General features: G+C 36.1%; 2 protein-coding genes across 2 annotated transcripts; one reads left to right on the forward strand and one right to left on the reverse strand.

The window, feature by feature from the left end:
* Positions 1-6929, forward strand: LOC110451705 (H/ACA ribonucleoprotein complex subunit 2-like protein). The gene is made up of 4 exons (XM_021499842.1): positions 1-220; positions 772-841; positions 3341-3446; positions 5260-6929. Exons 1-4 carry the CDS (start codon positions 64-66, stop codon positions 5383-5385), a joined length of 459 nt encoding a protein of 152 aa, XP_021355517.1. The 5' UTR covers positions 1-63; the 3' UTR covers positions 5386-6929.
* A 4883-nt stretch (positions 6930-11812) lies between these two features.
* Positions 11813-20218, reverse strand: LOC110451707 (DDRGK domain-containing protein 1-like). The gene is made up of 8 exons (XM_021499847.1): positions 20060-20218; positions 19233-19361; positions 18391-18530; positions 17428-17529; positions 16121-16243; positions 14242-14280; positions 13847-13903; positions 11813-12792 (listed from the first exon to the last, which is right to left on the reverse strand). Exons 1-8 carry the CDS (start codon positions 20157-20159, stop codon positions 12556-12558), a joined length of 927 nt encoding a protein of 308 aa, XP_021355522.1. The 5' UTR covers positions 20160-20218; the 3' UTR covers positions 11813-12555.
* Between the last annotated feature and the right edge of the window lie 3779 nt (positions 20219-23997).

Consider the following 23997-nt stretch of genomic DNA (forward strand, 5'->3'; position numbering starts at 1 on the left):
AGCTATTCCAAGTGCGCGAACTATACCACAACTGAAAACGAAGCACATGTTTTGGAAGTAATAATGGGAAAAGACAAGAAGAGGAAGTCTGAAGGAGGAGAAGAAGAGGGTGGTGATAGCAAAGAAGCATGGAACTCTAAAATTGAACATTTAAATGCTATTTCAAAACCGCTAGCTCCACGGAAATTAAGCAAACGATTGTATAAAGCGATCAAAAAAGGTATATAATCGTGACACGTGCTGCCCCCCCCCCCCCCCCCCCCCCCCCCCCCCCCTTCTCTTCATGTGGGGCTAAAACTATATAAACCAATCTTAGATATGCAACAGTACTGAATGTTTGATGACAATTTGTTATAAAAGGTCATGGCAAACTTTGTGTAAAACTGAAAATGGAGGACGATGGCAAAACTTCAAACAAATAAGTTTTACCAGAGACGTACATACTAGTGTAACAGCTAAGCCTAAGGACATGAGGGGGAATTGTGCCTTGCTGGCAAGCTAGCTTTTCCAGTGATGCGGTATAACATATCACATAGTTGACAGGTTGATAGAGGATCAACATAGAGGATCGACATGGCATTTGGAAATCCTTGGTTTGAATGCCAGAGTGATGTTTACATTTCATATTTACCCTCTCCATTTGCACACCTGTAAGCTGTATGTAGAAGTTTATTTTTCTACTTCTAGCATAATGTGACTTCTAGAGATACAAGCTGTGAGTTTTACTATATCATGAAACTGTATTATTTAACTTTTTATACTTTCTTTCAGCTGCAAAACAAAAACAGCTGAGAAAGGGAGTACGAGAAGTGCAGAAATTTGTAAGAAAAGGAGAGAAAGGGTATGTATTCCTTCTTGAGGTTAATAACTAGCATAATGTCCACAGAGAGTTTACCTCAGAATCCTTTTACAATGATGAAAAAGTGGGTTTTGATATTGCTTGACTGCGACATGGCCTATATCAGGTCCAGTACACTCTGCCGATTGAGCTATATAGCTGTAAAGACCTATAATAGCTCTATTGACCTGTCTGAAATAGGTCTTTTGAGCTATTTTCAAGTGATTTTCCTTTTTAAGGAAAACGGAACAAAGTCGCATTTAAAAGAAGATTGTATCATTAGGTTGATTACAAAAGACATTACATATAAGTATTCTTTTTAATAAATAATGATGTAAAGAAATCGGAAATTTTACATTTATGAAAAATAAAAATAAACATCTAAATGTATGCTTTTTGTAGTCAACATTACCATTAACCTTATTGTTTTATACGACTTTACTTTAATTTAATGAAATTTGAAATTTGAGAAAATATAGCTCAATACAGCTATAATTTATAGGTGTATATAGCTATATAGGTCTTTATAGCTCAATCGGCAGAGTGTACTGGACCTGTATATATAAAACATAACCAGGTTGGGAGAAACCACCAACTTGCGTATATACGCAAACTAGCCTATTATACGCAAGTTGGAGTATGAATTTGTTACTAAAAATAACTCAAATCGCTTTAACAGTAACTTTTGCAAGATATTATTGAAAATCGCATTAATTTACGACAAGGTAAATAATATTTTGCTAAAAGATGTTGACTGAAAGCGTTGGCTACTTAGAAACTTGATGTAACTTTACCGGAAGTATTGCATCTATTTTTGGTACTTTCCCACATGCAAATAAAGTTTATTTTCGCATTTGTATTATATTTCATGAAAGAATAAATGCGACTTGGACGAACAATTTGAAAAAGTTAAGATTAAAGTGGTTTTTTGCTATTTTTAGTAACAAATCCATACCCCTATTGGCGTATAATAGGTGAGTTTGCGTATGAAACGCAAGTTAGTGGTTTTCCCTGACCTGATAACTGCAGATTTTATCCACAGCAGATTTAGGGAAATATTATTTAGGGCCTCATATCAGAGATGCGTGTGCCCAATATTAATCAGTGTCCGCCTTTCTTTCAATCCACACTTTCCAAACATTTTCTCAGAATCAAAAGACTATTCCTTTTGAAACTTGACAATTGGTGATCCACTGTAACATGAAGATATCTGCAGTAAGGGTTTAGAAAGTTTCTAAGGTCAAAGTCACTATTACCAGGAAAAGACCATTTGGCTATATCTTGGAATCAAATAATCTTTTGAAAATTTGACATGGTGATATACTGTGATATGTGATGTGCAATAGAGATTTAAAAGTCTCTAAGGTCAAGTTTGCTATTACTAGCTAATAGTTATTATCTTGGAATCCTCAGGTTATTCATAGTAATTTATAGTAATCTTCCATCATTGGAAATCTCGATAGAGATTGTTGCGATGCCTCTTCAGGCCTCGGCCACATGACATGGCGGGGCCCTGTCAGTGAACATTCTATTTTAATTGATTTGCTCAGCAGTGTATCCCACTTAATGTCGATCATCTTACTTTAAATTCAACTATCACACAAACCACATACCAAACATATATATAAACTGTTAACTCTTTGCCTGCTGCATAAGAGTTACTTCCCCCTAGACCCATCCTCTCAGTAATTTTGAACCGTTTGTCAAGTTTTGAACAAATTCATTTTAAAAGATCATTGCTTTTTCATTTGTTATTGTACTTCAATGATATGTTGGGTATGTTTAGAGACATGATGAAAGTTTATTTGGATACCAAATGTTCCTGATTGTTTTTATTGCAAGAGATAAAAATCACAGGTTGAACACAACTTTGTTAGAAAAAACTTATTTCCACTTGTTTTAACTCATTCACCCCTGAAGACGCATTTGAACTCTTCCAATTCAAATGAATAGTTCATTATGAAATTTCAGGGGTTAATGAGTTCATCACTCTTGTTGGCCTGGATGTTAGCGCGGGGTGTCTTCATGTGGGAGGAAACCAGAGTACCTGGAGAAAACCCACATGGTCGGGCAGGTGACCCCATTCCTTTTTATGTTTCGATCGGGGAATCAAACCCCGGTTGTCTTGGTGAAAGGCAAGTGCGCCACCCGACCACCCCTGCCATAACCTCTGCAACAAGTTCCGTGTCAATTTCTCTTGCATCATACGCTTCATCATTGGCAATATTTTCCAGTAAATAGCCTAAAAACTCATCTTCGCTGTCGGAGTTAGCAACACTATCATAGCATTTGAATAAAAATAAATTAAATGTACAGAAAATTAAGTGTGCACAAAACCTTTATTCTCTGGAGAATCTGTTGGTATTTACCTCAAATCTCTAAGTAAGGTAATTATATTATAGGTGATGATCAGTGTTTTGCAGATAGAATGGAAAATAAAACTCATTCCTTTTGTAAACATATTTAATTTGATATTGTTTTCTTTTTCTCTTTTGTAAATAGTGTGATTGTGTTGGCTGGTGATGTAAGTCCTGTTGATGTCATCTGTCACATGCCTTTACTCTGTGAAGAAGGAGGAATACCCTACTGCTACACACCCTCAAAGGATGTAAGTCTGACCCCTCCTTAAATACCCTAATGTTACACACCTTCAAAGGATGTAAGTCTGACCCCACCTTAAATACCCTACTGTTACACACCCTCTAAGGATGTAAGTCTGTCCCCTCCTTAAATACCCTACTGCTACACACCCTCAAAGGATGTAAGTCTGACCCCTCCTTAAATACCCTAATGTTACACACCTTCAAAGGATGTAAGTCTGACCCCACCTTAAATACACTACTGTTACACACCCTCTAAGGATGTAAGTCTGACCCCTCCTTAAATACCCTACTGTTACACACCCTCTAAGGATGTAAGTTTGACCCCTCCTTAAACACCCTACTGTTACACAACCTCAAAGGATGTAAGTCTGACCCCTCCTTAAACACCCTACTGTTACACAACCTCAAAGAATGGAAGTCTGACCCCTCCTTTAATACACTACTGCTATACACCCTCTTAGGATGGAAGTCTGACCCCTCCTTAAATACACTACTGTTACACTCCCTCTTAGGATGGAAGTCTGACCCCCTCCTTAAATCCCCTACTGTTACACACCCTCAAAGAATGGAAGTCTGACCCCTCCTTCAATACACTACTGCTATACACCCTCTTAGGATGGAAGTCTGACCCCCTCCTTAAATACCCTACTGTTACACACCCTCGAAAGATGGAAGTCTGACCCCTCCTTAAATACCCTACTGCTATACATCCTCGAAAGATGGAAGTCTGACCCCTCCTTAAATACCCTACTGTTACACACCCTCAAGGGATGTAAGTGACCCCTCCTTAAATACCCTACTGTTTTTTCCCCCTAAAAGATGTATGTCTTGGGTGTTCGGATTGTGCAGTGGATAACACATTTGCCTTTCACCAAGGAGGCTGGGGTTCGATTCCCCGGATTTGAAAAGGTATGGGTCACCTGCCCGACCCTAGAGTTTTTTTCCGGATACTCCAAACATCTGGGTAAACAAGGTTGATCAAAATAAGTTGAAAGAACTTGTTTCATAATTGTTGTAAAAGTTTATATTTAGATACTACTGTACACACTTAAATACCTGTTACACACCCTCCAAGATGCATGTCTGACTCCCTCTGTTAATACCCTACTACAAACCCTCCAAATTCCAACTTCCATCCATAAAGACCAGACAGGCACCCTCCAAAGATGGATGTCTGACCCCCCCCAGTAATGATGCTGTTACATACACACCATCCAAAGACATAAGTTTGAACCCTTCTGAGTTCTCACACTCCCCTTTTACTAACACAGGGGTTAGCGTTGGACTTCCTGATTTGATGTTATAAGGCATTCAGTTACATGCCTAATCACATGGGTTTTTCTCTAGAGTATTCTGGTTTCCTTCCAAATTAAGACCGACTTGTACTTCCATCCCGGCCAACAAGAATGATAAATGCAAGTTAAAAAACCCTTTATATAATGGTTGGAATGTGTTATAAAACCAATAAAGTTCATATATTTTATGTTAGCCTACTGTTACTCACTCTCCAAAGTTGTAAAAAAAACCTAAAGGTCAATGATATTTACCTGTATTTAACTTACTGAATTAATTGGACATATAATACAAATGGTATTAGCATCTCTCATTGGATATCTTCGGTATAATGTACAGCTGGGCTATTTTAGGCAAATCCCTTATACCAATAGACATGGGTACATGTTTAACAACAGTAGTTAGTGCCAGATTTTTTTCAAAGCATTGGATAGGTGTTTAACATAAGATTTCTATTGATCAAACAAATCTTGATGTCCATTTCCATCATCCTCAACCAATCTTACATCTCTTGTATCTCCACAGGACTTGGGTGCTGCTTGTGGATCCAAAAGACCTACCTGTATGGTAATGATCAAACCCCATGACGACTATCGTGAACTCTACGACGAATGTGCTGGAGAGGTCAAGGACCTTCCTCTTCCCATCTAATCGGACCAGAATCATTGGATACGGAAATGGTTGTCGAGTCATAAGATCTTCAACATTTCTTGACATACCAGAATCTCGGGATATGGAATTGTTTGTCAAATCTGAAGATATTGGACATGGTTGACTTAGGAGGACATCGTGATACAGAATTGCTCGTCAAGCTTCGAGACCTTGGACATTGATGGCCCAGTTATAAGATCTGGAATGTTGTGGGTGTAGCAGAAGACATCTCAGTTAAATATATACAATCGGGGCCCAGTTATTCAAAACACTTCATTTACTCAACTTTCCAAAATGTATTATTTTCTACAAATGTTGTCTTGTTTTTTAACTTTAAATGTTCATTAAAAAACTTGGCACATGTAGTTTAAATTTCAAACTGTAAGAAAATGATTGAAGTTACAAAAAACCATCTTCATTGAAGTTAATATTTCTTTGCAAAACCAGGCAAAGATGATACCCATGGGGGGGGTATGCTTTCTCTTACTCAGGACTGGTATCCACACTTTTCCTGTTTTGAGGTTAATAGAATATTTAAACCAATTGGAAGCAAGATAAGGGAATCTCAACCAGAGGGGGGAATTCTTAAGTTTCCAAACATAAGGCTTGCCAAAGAGTTTGCCAGCTGAAGAATCTTTCTCTTGGGGTCGAGATCCCGAAACTTACCCCACATGTGATGAAAGAATATTTTTCTTTTACCCTGTTGACCCTGTCAAATATACACATTTTATAACCATATTTTATTCTTTGAAGAGCTGTTCAATGTTTGGGTTTGCGGAAACAGGATATCGAGATGGAACAGGTTTTGTCACACAGAATCTACCTTTTAACAGTACAGACAGTGTTTATTCTTGGTGTTTTCAGAACTGTTCTAATGACCATTTCATTACCCGATACATAAATATATACATGTATATGTAAATCACTGAAATACATAAATATATAAATCACTGAAATACATGTATATGTAAATCACTGAAATACATAAATATGTAAATCACTGAGATACATGTATATGTAAATCACTGAAATACATAAATATGTAAATCACTGAGATACATGTATATGTAAATCACTGAAATACATAAATATATAAATCACTGAGATACATAAAAAGGTAAATCACTGAGATATTTAAAAAAAAAATCATTGCAATTTAAAATCCATTATTTTCTTTAATAAAATAGGTCTTGTCATGTTATACCTAGCATTTATTGCAAACACCAATAGTGTTCAGGCAGTGTCCTGTTGTTAATTGTATACTGTATAGAACTTGTGGTTTGCAGAGGTTTTATCTCCATAGAATTTGTGACCTGAAACATGGAACTAGTTATGATTTAATACTGGTATTGAGCAAAATTTCAGCTTCACAAGTTTGTTTGAAAATAGGACCCCGTGAAATTACAGTCCTGTGTAACATGAGTGAGGAAGTAGTGTTAGTGTGAATGTGAGGAGAGAAAAGGATGGAGAGAAAGTTCATTGTCATACAGAAACATGTTAATGTGGATCACTAGATTTTAAATAAAAAAGTAAGCTTACAAATTTTTCTTTGTTTATTTTTTGTATATGCCCAGCTTTGGTGAAGCATACATTGGGATTCAGTTGTCCTTTTTGTCCAAATGATCCAATTAAATTTCCATATATTCCTGACTAAAGGTTTCAACCATGACACTTCACAGAAGTAGTCCTGACAATTTTCTTGAGAGACCAGATTACCGATAAGGTCGAGGCTAACATCACGATCACATAAAATGTAGAAGAGGTCTACACCATGCTATCCATCAGACTCCCACAATGATGTTGGCAGGCATACTTTGCACTATTTGGGGTAATCTGGGATATTTTAACATCAACTACTGTATGCCAGGAAATTTCGGTCAAGTCAAACTTTCTACCTTCGCTAGTAAAATCCATATTCGCCCAGTTTTAATTTTGTTCTTCACATTTAATTACTATGTTTATTATGCCATTAACTTGTATTCGCTGTAATGATAAATTCGCCCTCAATACAGAGGGCAAAAAGGGTGGAAGTTAAACTGCAGCAAAATTGTTGTGGTATACAATAGATGCAACACTGAGCACAGGTTAATAGATACCTCTACTGACTTTGTATTTCTGATGAAAACATCCTTAATAGCAATCACTGGTGAATGTATATTATGTGGCAACAATTGATTTGAAAAGACAAGTTATCCAGAGATATTCTTCCCCTATTGAGGCACAGTGATACCTAAATATTACAGGTGAAGGATTCCTCGATTTAATCTATATTTTATGAATCTCTTTCTTTTTTCATTGAATTTTCCTGGAGCCAATTATTGCGCCACTGAAATGAATTTGGACATCTATTTTGTTTTAATGTCACCTTTTATGCTGTGTTGTAATGGGCTTTATCATTATATCGAGGGAGATGTATGGAGGTATTATTTTTCTATATAAAGGGGAGAGAAGGCTTTGAAATATGTTGGTGATCATTGAGTTGGCAAAGCAAAGGTTATATAAAGATTTTTGTAAACCAGCAAGAAAATGTCGAGACTATGGCCCCATCTTTATGCTCAGTAAATCTGTGAGTGCAACACACCTTCATATACTAACCTGTTACAGGAAGTACATTAAATTTGCACGAAAATACCTCGGAACAATGGATGGGAAACCGTTATTATGGATGGATGCACAACATGAATATTATACATGACCGTCTTAAAGTGGAGATTAACTGATAAAAGTTAGTGTGTATGTGTGTATACAGAGTATCTCAAATAAGTTTCAATTGAAAGAGATTTTAACGTGGCTGCCCTAGTATCATTGTCACATTCCAGAAATATTTATCATCAGGTTTTAACTGGCAGGAGAAAAAAAATTGTCATGCAACCAGGAGGAGAACCCTACAAACCCTATGTCAGCAGTATGGAGCACTGGTCACATGGTCCTTCAGTCTGTCACATGTCATTGTCAAAGTCCTGACACCCTTCATTGGTTGATAAAGGGTTCACAGTAATACGACCCAAAGCTTCAGGTTATTTATAATTGATGTCTGAAATGTAAAAGACATACACTTGGAGCTTATATAGCAAATGAAATGGAAACTATTAAACATCTAAGCAGGAAAAGCAAAAGAAAACATCTGGTGGAAAAATGTTAGAAATAAGGAAGTTACTGAGTCAGAGTGTATAGTATATACACACTTTAAGGTCATCTTTTTGAAAAATATATAGCACTGCATGCCAGCCTTGGTTATTCATAAGATTATGTTTAAAGTTTGTTTATTTTTTTTACAAATTTGACACCTGTGACCTTGAAAGTAGGTCAAGGCAATTTATTTGAGGAAACTTTATAGCACTCATCCCAGGTACTTACTAGTCATGCAGATATTATTACCCTTGGACTCTTGGTAATTCAGAAGAAGTTAATCAACACATTTGACCTTGAAAAAAAGTCAGGGTAATTCATTTGGGAAACGTAAGCACTCCATCCATGTTTGCTAACTATCATCACCCTTGGCTTTCTGATTATTGAGAGGAAGTTTTTTTAAATTTATTAAAAACATCTGATCCTAATTTCAAAGTAGGTCAAGGTCATCCATTTGAGGAAAATTTATAACACTTCATCCAAACAGGCAGCTGGTCAAATATCACTATGGGCCATTTGGTCATTCAAAAGAAGTTATTTGAAGACAAACATATTTGACCCCTGTGATATTGAACATGGGTCAAGGTCATTTATTTGAGAATAAATCTAAGCTTGATACCTGCAAAATATTATAACCCTAGGCCTTTTGGTTATTAAAAAAATAGTTGTTAGAGGTTTAAACATATTGACCTCAATAGAAGTCAAGGCCATTTATTTCATGTTTAAGTTTGTAGCACTCCATCATTCCAGTCATTTAAATTAAATTTTATTTTTACATTTTTGACCCATGTGACCTTGAAAGTAGGTCAAGGTCCTATATTTGAAGAAAATTTGAAAAAAGCACTCAATCCCAGGTATCTAATTGTAACATATCCTTGGTACCTAATGGTAAAATATAATCACCCTGGACCTCTTAGTTATTCAGATGAAGTAATTTAAAAGGATTTTACATATTTGACAGTAGGTCAAGGTTATTTATTTGAGGAAACATTATAACACTCGATCCCAGGTACCTACAGGGCAAATATTATCACCCTTGGCCTTGTGGATATTCATCAGAAGTTGTTTAAATGATTTTACATATTAAATCCCTGAAACTTTGAGAAAGTAGATTGAGGTGCTTTATTTGAGCAAATAACTTCTCTCTTGGCATTTTGGTTATTAAGAAGCAACTTTTCATTTTTTTTTCTACATATTTGACCCCTAAGACCTTAAATATAAGTCAAGGTCATTTGTTTGAGGAAACTTTATAGCACTCCATCAGCATGCCATGTACGCTATTGTCATATATCATTAGCCTGGGCCTTTTGATTATTCAGAAGTTGTTTAAAGGGTTTTACATATTTGACCCCTGTGACCATGAAAGTTGGTCAAGGTCATTTACTTTCATATTACTCCATCTCTGGTACCTAATGATAAAATATAATCACCCCATGCCTCGTGGTTATAAACAAGTCATTTAAAGGATTTTATATATTTGACCCTTGTGACCTTGAATATTCCGTCTTTGAGTTATCTTCTCTTGTGAGTAGGTATTGATTGTTACGTCATTGGTTTGTGTGAGAATATTACATCGTTTTCTCAAAAACTGATGACGTTACTCTCACAAACCAATGACGTAACAATCAATACCTGCTCACAAGAGAAGATAACTCTGCAATACGAAAAGACAGAATAGGTCGAGGTCATTTACTTGAGGAAACTACATACCATTCCTACTGGCCAAATATCATGGCCGTAGTGTTTTTTTTGTATTCAGAAAGAAGTTATTCAAAGAAAACAGTTGACTGATGGCAGACGCTGCACCATACCATAATTCATACAAGCTTGAAATAAGGCATCCAGCTCTTCACAGTATTACAACCTAATGCAGGTGAGGTAAGAAAGGTTAAAAGTCACAGAGCAGTAACAAAATAGTGTGTAGATAGTCAGACAGACACGATGATGCCATAATCTGACCTGTGAAAGTGAGCTTGTATGTCATGTACAACAAAGCAATAACAAATCAAATAAGATTTGGATGATTAATTTATTAATGTCATTCACCTTGTAACACACAATTCATTATCATACATAATTAATGTTTCCGTTTTCGATTTACATTAATAAATAATTTAATTTTGCCTATCTCCCAAATAATATTTGTTTTGGTATATATCGTATATACTGGTACCTAAAAAGAAAAACAACTGATGACGGAACTACTTTTTACACTTCAGAATGCAAAATTACAACACAGCTTTTTTTTAGCGCAATTGTTTAGTTTACGTAAACATTAAATAAATCTTTAACTGTGCATTTACAACGTGTTTGTCTACTTTTTTTAAATTAAATTATAAAGAATGCCCAAAGATTTTTTTTGGTATATACGGTATATGCCAAAAAAAATCTTGGTCATTCCTTAAATAGTCTGTTTGTGATTTGTGAAATGTGAAACTGCACATAATGTTTTCACACACGGACAAGTTTATGGCCCGAATCGCATACACCACCACCCTTATATTCTCTCTTACACCTCATTTACAAGTAATTATGTAATTCACAGTGTTTAATGTTAACAAGAGGCTCCAAGAGCATGTATCACTCACCTGGAAATGTTAGCAAAATTGAAGATGAAATAGCTAAATGTTGCTGTATATGTATTTCATGGTTAGTCGGGGGTTATATTTATATGCAATTGGACAAAATCCTGTCATTCCTACAATACTTTCCATTATTGGGCCCCGCCCCTCTGCCCCCAGGGGGTTCAGACCCACCGTTGATACAAAATTTGTTCCCCTTCACCCAAGGATGCTTTAGGCCAAATATGAAGAAGAAAGATTTTAAAGCTATTTTCTATTTTCCCTATTTTGCTCCACCCACTGTTTATACAAAACTCACAGAGTCCCCTTGGCCCAAGTATGCTCCAGACTAAATAAGGATAAAATCCCTTAATCCCTACGATAGAAGAAGAATTTTAAAGGTTTTACCTTTATTTCCCCTATTTTGCCCTGTCCCTCTGCTCCCAGGGGGGCCACACCCACCATATACATGTATACACAATTGAGTCCCCTTGGCCAAAGGATGCTCAAGACTAAATTAGAATAAAATCCCTTAATCCCTACGGTAGAAGAAGGATTTTAAAGGTTTTACCCCTACATGTATTTCGATTGTTTGGCCCCGTCCCTCTGCCCCCAGGGGTCCACACCCACCTTTTATACAAAATTGAGTCCCCTTGGCCTAAGGATGCCCCAGACCAAATTTAGTCGAAATCTACTTGGCCGTTCAGGACAAGTAGCATTTTAAAGGAAAAGTTGACGGACGGACGACGGACGACGGACGCTGCGGTATGGCATAAGCTCACCATGGTCCTTCCAGGTGAGCTAACAATGTGTAAAGAAACATGAAACAGAAATTTCACCTTCATTTAGTTAGTTACTGACATGGTAGTATAGCCATTATGTATCGTGTCAAGACAAGTTCCCGAGACAACCACTTCCAACATTTTTTCTGTAAGAAAGCAAAGCAGTGTCAATACCTGGTACCCTTGAGTGTAGTACCCCATTAATTGAAAATTCTCATCTTGGGCCCCTTTCACATATACCGTTCAACTGGGTGTCTGTTTTTAAATGTAACATTTTCAGGTATAAATCAGGACGGACCTGCAAATATTTATGCAGGCCTTGCAAGCTTTGCCAAGGCTCGCCTTAAAGCAGCATCAGATACTAGGTCCAACTCTATTTCATAAACGAACGACTCTGGTCCACCTGTTTCAACCGTTTGGATAGCAATAAACGAATGCGGCCCAGGTGTCTTCCGACTTTTTAACACCGGCATAGTCTGAGTAGCGTTTACGAATGTTTCACCCATCTCCAGATGTCTATTCCAGGTGTCAAATTTACATCAGGGTGCACAATCTCAAACACATCGTCACATTAATTTGTCTTTTCTAGCTGTCAATATTGGTATTTGAAAACCTAGATCTAGTAACTGGTGTACCCATTATCCAGAGATAAAAAGCCAGATTAAATCAAAATGATGTCTCCAACAGCTGTTCCACTATCATGCTGACACTTCTGCGGCCTGTGAGCTAGATAGAGATGTGGTGTCCGGGTTGAGATTGATAAGTCTGTTACTTGACTCGGCCAGCTCTGTGATAGATACACGGCCATGTTGTTTAATGTATTTAGCGATTGTCTGTAGCTCCTCAACAGTGATGTAAATAAATTTACCCCGGTCATCGATCACACCAGTGAGTCGCCCCTCTGCCACCAGGTCCTGGACACGGTCAATGGCATCCTTGGGGGAAAATAAAATATAAAAAATCACATTTGTAGCCAGAAATCTTCAAAAAAAGTTAACTTCCAGTTATCATGTTATGTAGTAGAAATGATATTGGCAATTGAGGTTTCTTTTTAATGACTTGATATGTATATCAATGTGATTTGTTATGGATGAATTTGGTGATGTGTAATCCAAATATATAACTTACAAACCTGATTACTGGTTATATCATATCTATTTTGTAGACGTTCCAGAGCAAAGCTTGTTTGGTTGTTTGTGTTTTACGTCCTATTAACAACTATGGCCATTTAAGGACGTACCAGGTTTTGGTGGTGGAGGAAAGCCAGACTTCCCGGAGAAAAAACACCGACCTACGACAAGTACCTGGCGACTGCTCCACATAGGTCTCGAACCCGCAACCCAGTGGTGGAAAGCTAGTGGTAGCAGAATGACAGACGCCTTAACCACTTGGCCACCGCGGTCCCTTATAACAAAGCTATTGCACCACTGACTATGGGTTTTCATAAGAATACTACAGAGTATCTTTACATCTACAAGGCTATTCAAAAGAAGAAAGGGAACTCTTACAAGATTTGTTGGTGCCATTATACTCTGTCAGTGCTACAAGATATTCTATGGAATAGATAGCAACAACTCATGACATCTGTAAACCAAAAGGATATTGATACTGAAACATGCAACTACTTTTGACAAAACATCTGAAAATGGGACAAAATGATATGCATACCGGTAGCAGCATTTTGGGTAAGTAAAGTGCTAATGACATGACTTGCCTTTGTTAATCACATAAATTTCTACATATCAGATATAAATGAAAAAACAAGATTCTATACAGTTAAGGGGATGTTCCACACTTTCATTTTTAATACTGCTTTTAAGATATCATTCTCCTTAAACACAGATCAACCTCAATTTCAATAGCTTGATTCAGTAGATGGAACATTAACATTAGATCGTCTTCATGGCTAATGAATATGAAAGTGGTTCTTTCTTTTACCCATTTCAAATACCATTTCCTTTGAGAAAAATAATAATATATTAAATTTACCTGTGTCCTTATTTTAAAGTGTGAAGCCAAGTCTTCAAGCATTACAACTTTTGAAGTCTGCAACAAAGAGAAACAATTTTTATCTTCAGCAAATGGCAAGTTACTATCTTTTGATATTTTTGATACATACCCTGTACATAATGCTACATTTTCATTCCCGAGTTTTCAAAAATTGAATTTAGAGACACAAATTTTAAAGATTCTTCATAATGTTTTAAGAATTTTTTTCCCCTCTATAGTAAATAACAATTAGCTTAGATCAAAATTCTGTTTCTTCAGGTGGTAATATTCACTTTACAGAATATGTGCTTTGATTTTCCAATACATATTAATTGAAATGTACCGTAAAATATTTTTCATCCTTTTTGTCTATTTATCAAAACCAAACCTCTTACCTTTATGTGTTCTATGAACTCCTGTAGTAGTGACTGTGACTGCAGTAAAGAAAGGAGAAAGACATCAGTTGTGTATAAAACAGTAATAAAACTGTAAAGCTAAGGATGTATGCTACCTTTTTGAGATATGCATCTCCTTAAAGAGTTCCACACAAAATAAATCTTTGATGAAGGTTAATTTTGATTTAAGTTAAGGATGTATGCTACCTTTTCGTGACATGTTTCTCCTTCACAAGAGAGTTACACACACATAAAATATCTTTGATAAAGGTTAATTTTGATTTAAGTTAAGGATGTATGCTACCTTTTTGTGACATTTTTTGTTTTGTTTCTCCTTCACAAGAGAGTTACACACACATAAAATATCTTTGATGAAGGTTAATTTTGATTTGATGATGAACTTGAACGTCTTTATAATCAGGTAACCCTATATCAAAAGATCTAAAGGGAGATAATTTTAACAAAAACAAATCATTGGTTACAATTTGTAAGATAGCATTTCACCTCCAGTGAACTGAACAAAACAAGTATTGTAATTTCATTGTTTATAAATTTTCTTCTGCCTTAATAAACTGGTGTACTATAAGTTATATAATAAGGATACCAGATTTTATAAAAGTAATACCGATTTCCTAAATCCTTTACCAAAAAGTATGTACAATCATCTGTTTGTGTATGTATGTCCTTTGTGGTATTACCAAAATCTTGAAACACTACATATTACTTGTCTTTACAATGCTGACTTTGAATTGAGAACATGACATATTCAGGAAACATTAAACTTTGTTGATGTGTCAACTGAATACAAAAGAGAGTGAATTGCTGAATATGATTCTTTTTTCCCTCTTTTTAACTACTTATAGATTTTCTACACAATGACATTCATAACAAACAAGAGATCCTAGAAGGATCTTGGCGACCCACAATCGAAGGATCGTTGTCAGATCTTTTTACTTTCTTTGTTCTTCATTTTCTTAAGTTACTTTTATCAATTCCCATGTTGGAAATCCTAAACAGGATCCTTGTACATTATCTTTAAAACCTTCACATGTCATATGTTATTTGCCACTATGAGGAATGCTACTTCATGTATATATGATATACCATAAGAATTGCATAACTATATTTATCACATAATGGTCTGTGTTATCCAGTGAATATACCCATGTTTTATTTTTTTGCGTATTAACCCATGTGACCTATCATATGACCTATCAGCCCTGTGATTGGTTGTAAGTCACAATTGTTTCAATTGTAACGTCTCGCCTAGGACAAGTACATGACGTCACAGACTTACGCACTGGAGTCAAAATGGCGGCTTTTTACATTTCAAGGTTGCATGAAAATTGCCGTTTTCCACGAATAAATGCCCCAAATCTTGATTAGGTGATAAAAAGGATCTTACACACGTTTTCATTTCATATGAAATTTTTACAAATTGTCACAATTTTTCATTTAAGCTCACCAGAGGCTCGCTCAATTGAAAAATTCTTTGACTAGTTCCATTAATCTCATATGAAGTGGAAACTCATGTAAGATCCTCTATGTAAAATGCTAAACACTTGTAATTCTTACATAATAAGAAGTGCTGTCAATAAGGGATGAATTCTCATTAGGGCCAGGGCTATTTTTAACAAGGGTATCGATGGGAACATACATATAAAATTTGAAAAAGATCCCTTCACTACTTTCTAAGAAATAGCGATAACAAACCATAACTGTCAAAATCTAAGATGGTCACTTTATCTATAAAGTACCTAAAGGAGACATAGTAAAGTCTTGCTACATTTTGTGAAAAGCTGGGCGTTGTTCAAAGCCTGTTCAGCTTAACAAGTCAAAACTGTATTTTTAAAAAAAATATGATTTCCAGGACACTTACATTGAGGTCAGCCTCAAGGTCGGCTTCTCCTTCATCTTCAACAATAAAACTCTCCTTTATCTTTAGATATTCCTCGTGCTCTCTCCTTTCTTCTTCTTCCTTCAGCAGCTTCTCCTCTTCTTCCTTTCAATATGACATGTTTACGGTTATCACATTTTCTTAGTAGTTGCAACATTGCAATTTACAGCTATAATATAATAGCAAGTACACTTAATAACATATACTAGTTTTTTTCTTTAGGGGGGGGATTTGTGTTGTAAACTTCCATTTTTTTCCCTACAACTACACATTTACATATTTAATCAATAACATAAATCGATAAATGTATAACAAGTAAACATGACTATAAAATCTCCCACGGATTTCCATATTAAATCAATAACATATATATGTATAACAAGCTACCATGACTTAATCTTCTACGGATTTCCATATTTAATCAATAACATATAAATGTATAACAAGCTACCATGACTAAATCTCCTACGGATTTCCATATTTAATCGATAACATATAAATGTATAACAAGCTACCATGACTAAATTTCCTACGGATTTCCATATTTGATCAATAACATATATATGTATAACAAGCTACCATGACTAAATCTCCTACGGATTTCCATATTTAATCGATAACATATAAATGTATAACAAGCTACCATGACTAAATCTCCTACGGATTTCCATATTTGATCAATAACATATAAATGTATAACAAGCTACCATGACTAAATCTCCTACGGATTTCCATATTTAATCAATAACATATAAATGTATAACAAGCTACCATGACTAAATCTCCTACGGATTTCCATATTTAATCAATAACATATAAATGTATAACAAGCTACCATGACTAAATCTTCAACAGATTTCCATATTTAATCAATAACATATATATGTATAACAAGCTACCATGACTAAATCTCCCACGGATCTCCAATGAATTCATGGACACCCTACCCACCCTAGTACTTTTTAGTGCCTACCCTTGACTCTCTCAGTAAATTTTCAAAGAAGTACTGTTTAAGTCAAGATCACTCTTAAACCATACAACATTTTTTTTGTTTAAATATAAATTGTCCAACATATTACAGGAAAAAAATAAAAAAATTTGTTTGGTCTTTTGTCAGAAAGTGTATGAATAGAATCTGAGGTAAAATGTGTTTTTGTTTATTTTCATTTTCCTGTAAAATGTGTTTGTTTCATATATTTTAAGTCCAATCCACATAATCTTTCATTTTAAACAGATCATGAAAAATGATAAATGATCCTGAAACTTCAATTTTCAAAAGAGTTGGTTACCTTTATTTTGTCCTCAGCCTTTTGTCTATCTTCCTCTTCCTTTCTTTGTTTCTCCAGAAGCTTTTCTCTTTTCTTTTTTTCCTCTCTCTCTTCTTCCATCATCTGTAAATCAAAGGGTTGCTTTCCTCATCAGAGTTACATATTATCATCTATATTAGTCCTTTCCTAGCCAACTTTTCTTGGGAGAGAAATCAAGATCTAACTAAAGGTGATTGTGATAGTTCACACGAGACCTTGTCTTAATTGCAATAAAATCTATTTACAATTGATAACACAATAAGGTAAAATAGACATATATATTTAACGATCCCAGGTGTCCCATTGCACTGTGTTTTTTCTTACATACAGTACCCCCCTTAACTTCCATTTAGGTATAACTAGCACAATATGGCCAGGACACTTCCAATGAACAGGTAGCTCAATCTGTTAGCGCGATCGTATTACGGTCTGATGTCCAGGGTTCAAATCCGGCTCTAGCCCCACTCAGTCTTACACTCAGACACTGTTGTTGATTTTATTTTGTTTATTTCATAGTTATGATTTCGATCAGTCCCACAAGGTATGCTGTTCTTTTCAGTAGTTATTTATCAAAGCTATGGTAAAGCCTGAGAAAACAGCTTTTCAATAATTTGTTACAGTTTTAGGCAGTGGTTTGGGGATCCCACATTATTTTTTCTACAATGGTTAAATTCACTAAATTGAAATTAAAACAAAAATCAAGAATGAACAGAATTCTGCTGAATGTTGAATTCAAGATCATGGTACTAGAAATGGGTTTTACGTCTGATTAAAAAATATTTTAAGTTCCAACTTAACTAACTAACCCCTTTCACCACTGTAGACCATTATGAACTGATCCATATCAATGCATGGTAGAGTTTACTGAAGTTACATAGGGGTGAAAGGATTAATACAGCAAAACCAATGCATAAATAGATTAAACCTTGTAGTAGAATTCTTTACCAGTCTCTGCTCCTTCCTCTCTGCCTTAGCTTGTTGTTTAGCTTCCCACTTCTTGCCCTTTCCAGCTGGTAAAACATCTTCAAATTTGAATGTACCATCTTCTCCATCTACATCCAAATCGGAATCATCACCCTCACCATCTACAACAAATACGCTATTTTTCAATATTCTGTGAAATGCCTTATAATTAATATACATAACATGAATTCTGTCAGACCAGTCGAAGAGAGATTTATTCCCTATCAGACATTTGGTTTTTGTTTGTGTTTTTATACTCCCTATTTTAGGATTAACAGCTATGGTCATTTAAGAATATGCAAGGTTTTAGTGGGTGGAGGAAAACTAAGTACCCTGAAAAAACCCACCAACCACAGGTCAGTACCTGGGGAAGCCTTGTGTAGGCCACAAACCCACAACCTAGTTTTGGAGGGCTAGCATATATGTCATGTATGAGAAAAGATTCCATTGATCATTTTTTCAGTAAACAGAAGTGTTACTGGGTGGTCGGATGGCTAAGTGGATAACACAGTCGCCTTCCACCAAAGCGGCCGGGGTTCGATTCCCCGATCAGACATGAAAAGGTATAGGGTCACCTGCCCGACTATGTGTTTTTTTTCCAGGTACTGAGCTTATCAAATATTACCATTAATAATGACTTTGCATTTTATGATATCATTTCACAATTAACAGCTTTTTCCATTGATCTATAGGTTAAAAGTTACCGTAACAAATTGCTCAGACAGATGCCATTCTTAAAATTTCACAACATAATATAAATGTTTGGTCAAACCCTGCTAAAAAAACAAAAAGAAGAACAAGAGAGTCTCAACTAAGACCGTTACCAGAGTCGTCATTGCGTCGCCGTTGCATCCTCCCACGTCTGGGAGCTCGACGTCGCACTCCACCAGGGACATTATCAACTTCCTGCCGAACAGCACCTGGCCTTGGACCTTGCTGCTCATTCTTATTATCTATCAAAATTTAGAAGTTGGATTAATCCTCAGTTCACCACAACATAGAGATTTTATTCACATTATCAAACAGTTCTTGGACTCTGAAAGCAGTAAAGTGAACCTTGAATTTCCAAACACCTGGATATTATTAATGACATTTACATGACCCTGTAATAAGGGGCCTAAATGTGAGGTCACAGAGGTCAAGGCTACACAATTGTCATGCAAGTTGCTGTATTTATTAAGGCGTATCATTGCATTTCCCTAGTTGCACCATTTAGTCCACCGACTTTAATGAAAACAAAAATTAACCAGCCAGACCGTGATACGTATTATTGTAAGCCAAAAAACCCTGATGACATGGCATAGAAAAAATAAAAATATTAACAAAATTTCCTTTATTTTGGCCTCAATTTTATTTTTCTTTGTAATGTTACTCTTTTATACTAAAAAACAGTTTTTAAGGAAATAGAGGGACAAAACTGCTTAGTCGTTAGATCAATAACCTTACAATGTTACAGAGACAGGTTTAATACGCCAAGAACTGTTCATGATATACAGTTTACTTTTCCTGTGGGTTTCTTTATATACATAGAGTACTCTAGATCTGTGTGTAAGCTAAAATCAACAGACAACACAGTGAACACTATTATAGTGTCTATAACAGTATGGCAGACACTGATATCATAAGTACATGACGACACTGTTTTGTTTACCTTTTTTCTTTGTCTTCAAAATGATAGATATAATGACAAGAGCTATAGCTATCACAGCAATTACAGAAATATACACAGTAAACGGATCCACTGGTGCCATTCTGTTTTTGTCGACGTATTATTGCAACATATGGCTGTTATTTACCGGAAATCAACATTGACTGTATAATCTAAGAGTTGCGTACGGAATCCGGAAATTCGTCCATAGGGAGTTCAAATGTACGTCAAGAAGTAATTATACTGTTTGGGATATTTTGAGTTTTAGTTTACTACAGTTAATTTATCATTTTTTTGTGTGATATTTTTCATCATAGAGTCTACTACATTTTATGACATTTGACTTTTTTCATTACTCAAAATAGCTTATATGTGATATGTGTGATGTGAGACACTGGAACTATAATGTAGCTGTATGTTGCCTCGCAGGATGAACCATTACTCTTGTTTTACCACAATTAAGTACCTAAAATTGTCTAATGTGATACTCATTCTTTGTTGAATTATGTACAGCAAAAATCGTTGTTTATTGGACCCTTCACAGGTTTCAACTTTTTTTTTTTTTTCTCAATATAGCTACAGGCTTTGTCAGATTTAAAGACACTAAGCTTTCAATGTGCTTGTGGTATATATGTTCATATGTTTGTCTTTTTAACATTTGCCCAAAATTAGGTCTACGAGGTTTCCAAATGACATAGGATTTTTTCTCCAGCTGATTGCCCAATTTCTACTTCAAATGAAATTTTAAATAAGACATCTATACAATATAATGAATTCACCGGTAATGTAGAAAGCTCTAAAATTTAGTTTTAATGAAAAACTATTTCACGTTTTCAGTAGTGAGCTGGTATCTCAGCGAAAGGCTTCCTCCAGACCAAAGTGCAGTGACGAACATGATTCTTTAAAGCGAGCGCTTCACTATAAACATTTCTGCAATTCAGTTTATGGAATCGTCCATGTATATAAATAATTACATTGTCTCATTATTAAGATAGCATCCCATCTTAACTGAATTTAAGGTGGAGGCGGTAAGAAAACAGAAAATAAGTAAAATTAACGGATTATGCTCCCCGAAAATGTCACCGAGACTGGAATAAAGTGTGCGTTTGCAGGCATGAAAGATTGCATACTGGCTGGTATTTGTTACACATCTTGAACTGATCATACCTGGCACCATTCCTATCTCTGAAATGCCTTAACTGTTTAAAGCGAAAGTACTCCAGTGATTCTAGATTTATTTACATTTGACCTTTGGCGATACACAAGTTAAGACTAGAACAAACAATTTGACCTCTGAATTTACTGAGACCTTGACCTTGGACATACGGACCTCAAAACACAACGCCTTAACATTCTTCATAGATCCGTAAAATTTCATCGAACTTTATTCAGCGAGTCAAAACTTATTACTAGGAAAATTAACTCGATCTTTGACCTCAATGTTGCCTTGACCTTAGGTGTATAGACCCCATGAACAATGGTATGCGACACACTGACTTTCTATGTTCAATGTAACCTTAACCTTGACCATACAAGCTACAGCTTCATATCAAATATAAGTTTAACCGAAATGCGTTAATACCGTACGTACGCTTGTTTATTTTAAATCCTACAATACGTATATTAAGACTCTAAAACTGTACTTTCAAACGCAAACAGTCTCTAACGATGATGATATACAAGGCGGAGAGGAGAAGCGTCATAGTGACGCTGACCTTTAAGCGTTCGTTATCAAATGAATGCAAATTTCTTCAATAATTATTTAGAAATCTGCATCAGAAATGCCAATATAGCTTGATGAATGTAACCTGAATTTGGTAGGGTTGTATAATGGCAGTGCCAATAAATGATAAATGATTTAAAGGGGCTGATCGGGGAAAAAATGTCATATTTGCTAAAATGGCATACATACGTTTAAAATACCTACTTATGAAATATACCGATACAAATTTTGCTGAAATTCACTCCCTAAGAGTAAAAATTATAATTATATTAAAGAAATCCTAAATCGTCACCTGACAGTCTAAAACTCTCAATTGACCCAGATCAGTGATGTTACTTTACCGCAAGCGCGTCATCAACAAGGCCAAATGTAAACATCGCGGCGAAAGTAAAAGATGCATGCAAAAGTCATGACAGGCACGAGGTATCAATACCGTTATATGTAACAACAACATATATAGGTTGGAATACTACACTTGCATCATACATGACCTTTGAAAACAATTATTTACGTATAGTATTGCTGTCTTGTCCGCTAGTTGAGTCCGACATGGCACATTTACCGAGACCTTGACCTTGGACATACGGACCACAAAATGACACGCGACACAACGCCTTACCATTCTTCATAGATCCGTAAAATGTCATCGAACTTTATTCAGCGAGTCAGAACTTATGACTAGGAAAATGAATTTGATCTTTGACCTCAATGTTGCCTTGACCTTAGGTGTATAGACCCCATGGAAAATGGTATGCGACACACTGCCTTTCCATGTTCAATGTGACCTTAACCTTGGGTGTTTGGACCCAATAGTTGTATGCAACACAACGCCTTACCATATCCGGTATATAATGTATCCAAAGATTTAATTGAGGAATTTTCAGAGAGTCCAAAGTTATGTTTTTGAACTTAGACCTCAGTGTAACCTTGACCATACAAGCTACAGCTTCATATCACATATAGTAAGTTTAACCGAATTGCGTTAAGGCCCTGTCACACTATAGCGTTTTGTTGGACGTTTGGTTGCGTTTTGAAAAATTGGAGAAACGTCGGGGAACGTCGACGTTCTTCAAATTAAGTTTCTAGGTCAACGTTGTTATAACGTTCTTGTAACGCTTATGTAACGCTCAGCCAACGTTCACTCAGCGTCAGGCGACATTTGTGGTCGAAAATAGCAGCAAAACCTAGCGTTCCATTGCGTTCTCAGCGCTTTGATAGCGTTCTCATAGCGTCCACATCGACAGACGTTAGGAAGACGTTGAAAGAGCGTTACATGAGCGTTAATAACGCTCGGCGAACGCTGACGAACGCTGAGAAACGTTGGCGACACGCTGGACAGACGTTCGACGGACGTTACACTGGCGTTACGCAAGCGTTACCCAAGCGCTAACCACGCGCTGGACACTCGACCCTGATGGGCCGGCGTCCAGAGAACGTCCTGACTTTCGAGTAACGTTCCTCTAACGCGTAAGTAGCGTTTTGATAGAACGTCGTGAATTTTTGTGCACACCCAAAAATATTTCTGACCCTCAGCGTTCGCCGACGTCCCTCGACGTTCCCCAACGTTTGCCGACGCTCGTCTAACTTTCTTGTAACTTGTTTCTAACGTTCTCGACGTTCCTCTGCGTTTCGCAACACGTTACTCGAACGCTGGTGAGAACGTCGTAATGTGACAGGGCCATTAATACCGTACGTACGCTTGTTTTTTTAAAATCCTACAATACGTATATTAAGACTCTAAAAACTGTACTTTCAAACGCAAACAGTCTCTAACGATGATGTCATGTTATACAAGGCGGAGAGGAGAAGCGTCATAGTGACGCTGACCTTTAAGCGTTCGTTATCAAATGAATGCAAATTTCTTGAATAATTATTTTGAAATCTGCATCAGAAATGCCAATATAGCTTGATGAATGTAACCTGAATTTGGTAGGGTTGTATACTGGCAGTGCCAAACAATGATAAATGACTTAACATATATATTTTGAAGATTATTTTTTATCTGGAACACGAGGATCAATACAGGGTTAATACTTTCCGAGAAATCTGTTTTTTTTCCGAATTAGTCTTGTTTATTGCATTTTGGATGTTTCTCTTTACAATATGTACGTGTGAATCCGACGGATTTGGTGGAATGACTTTTCGTGAGTCCAAGCGTGCTAGAAAGGTCTGCTGAGTATATTTACCAATTAAAGTGACATTACAAGACAACATCCTC

The sequence above is a fragment of the Mizuhopecten yessoensis genome, unplaced genomic scaffold (assembly GCF_002113885.1).
Source record: "Mizuhopecten yessoensis strain PY_sf001 unplaced genomic scaffold, ASM211388v2 scaffold6169, whole genome shotgun sequence".
NCBI lineage: Eukaryota > Metazoa > Mollusca > Bivalvia > Pectinida > Pectinidae > Mizuhopecten > Mizuhopecten yessoensis.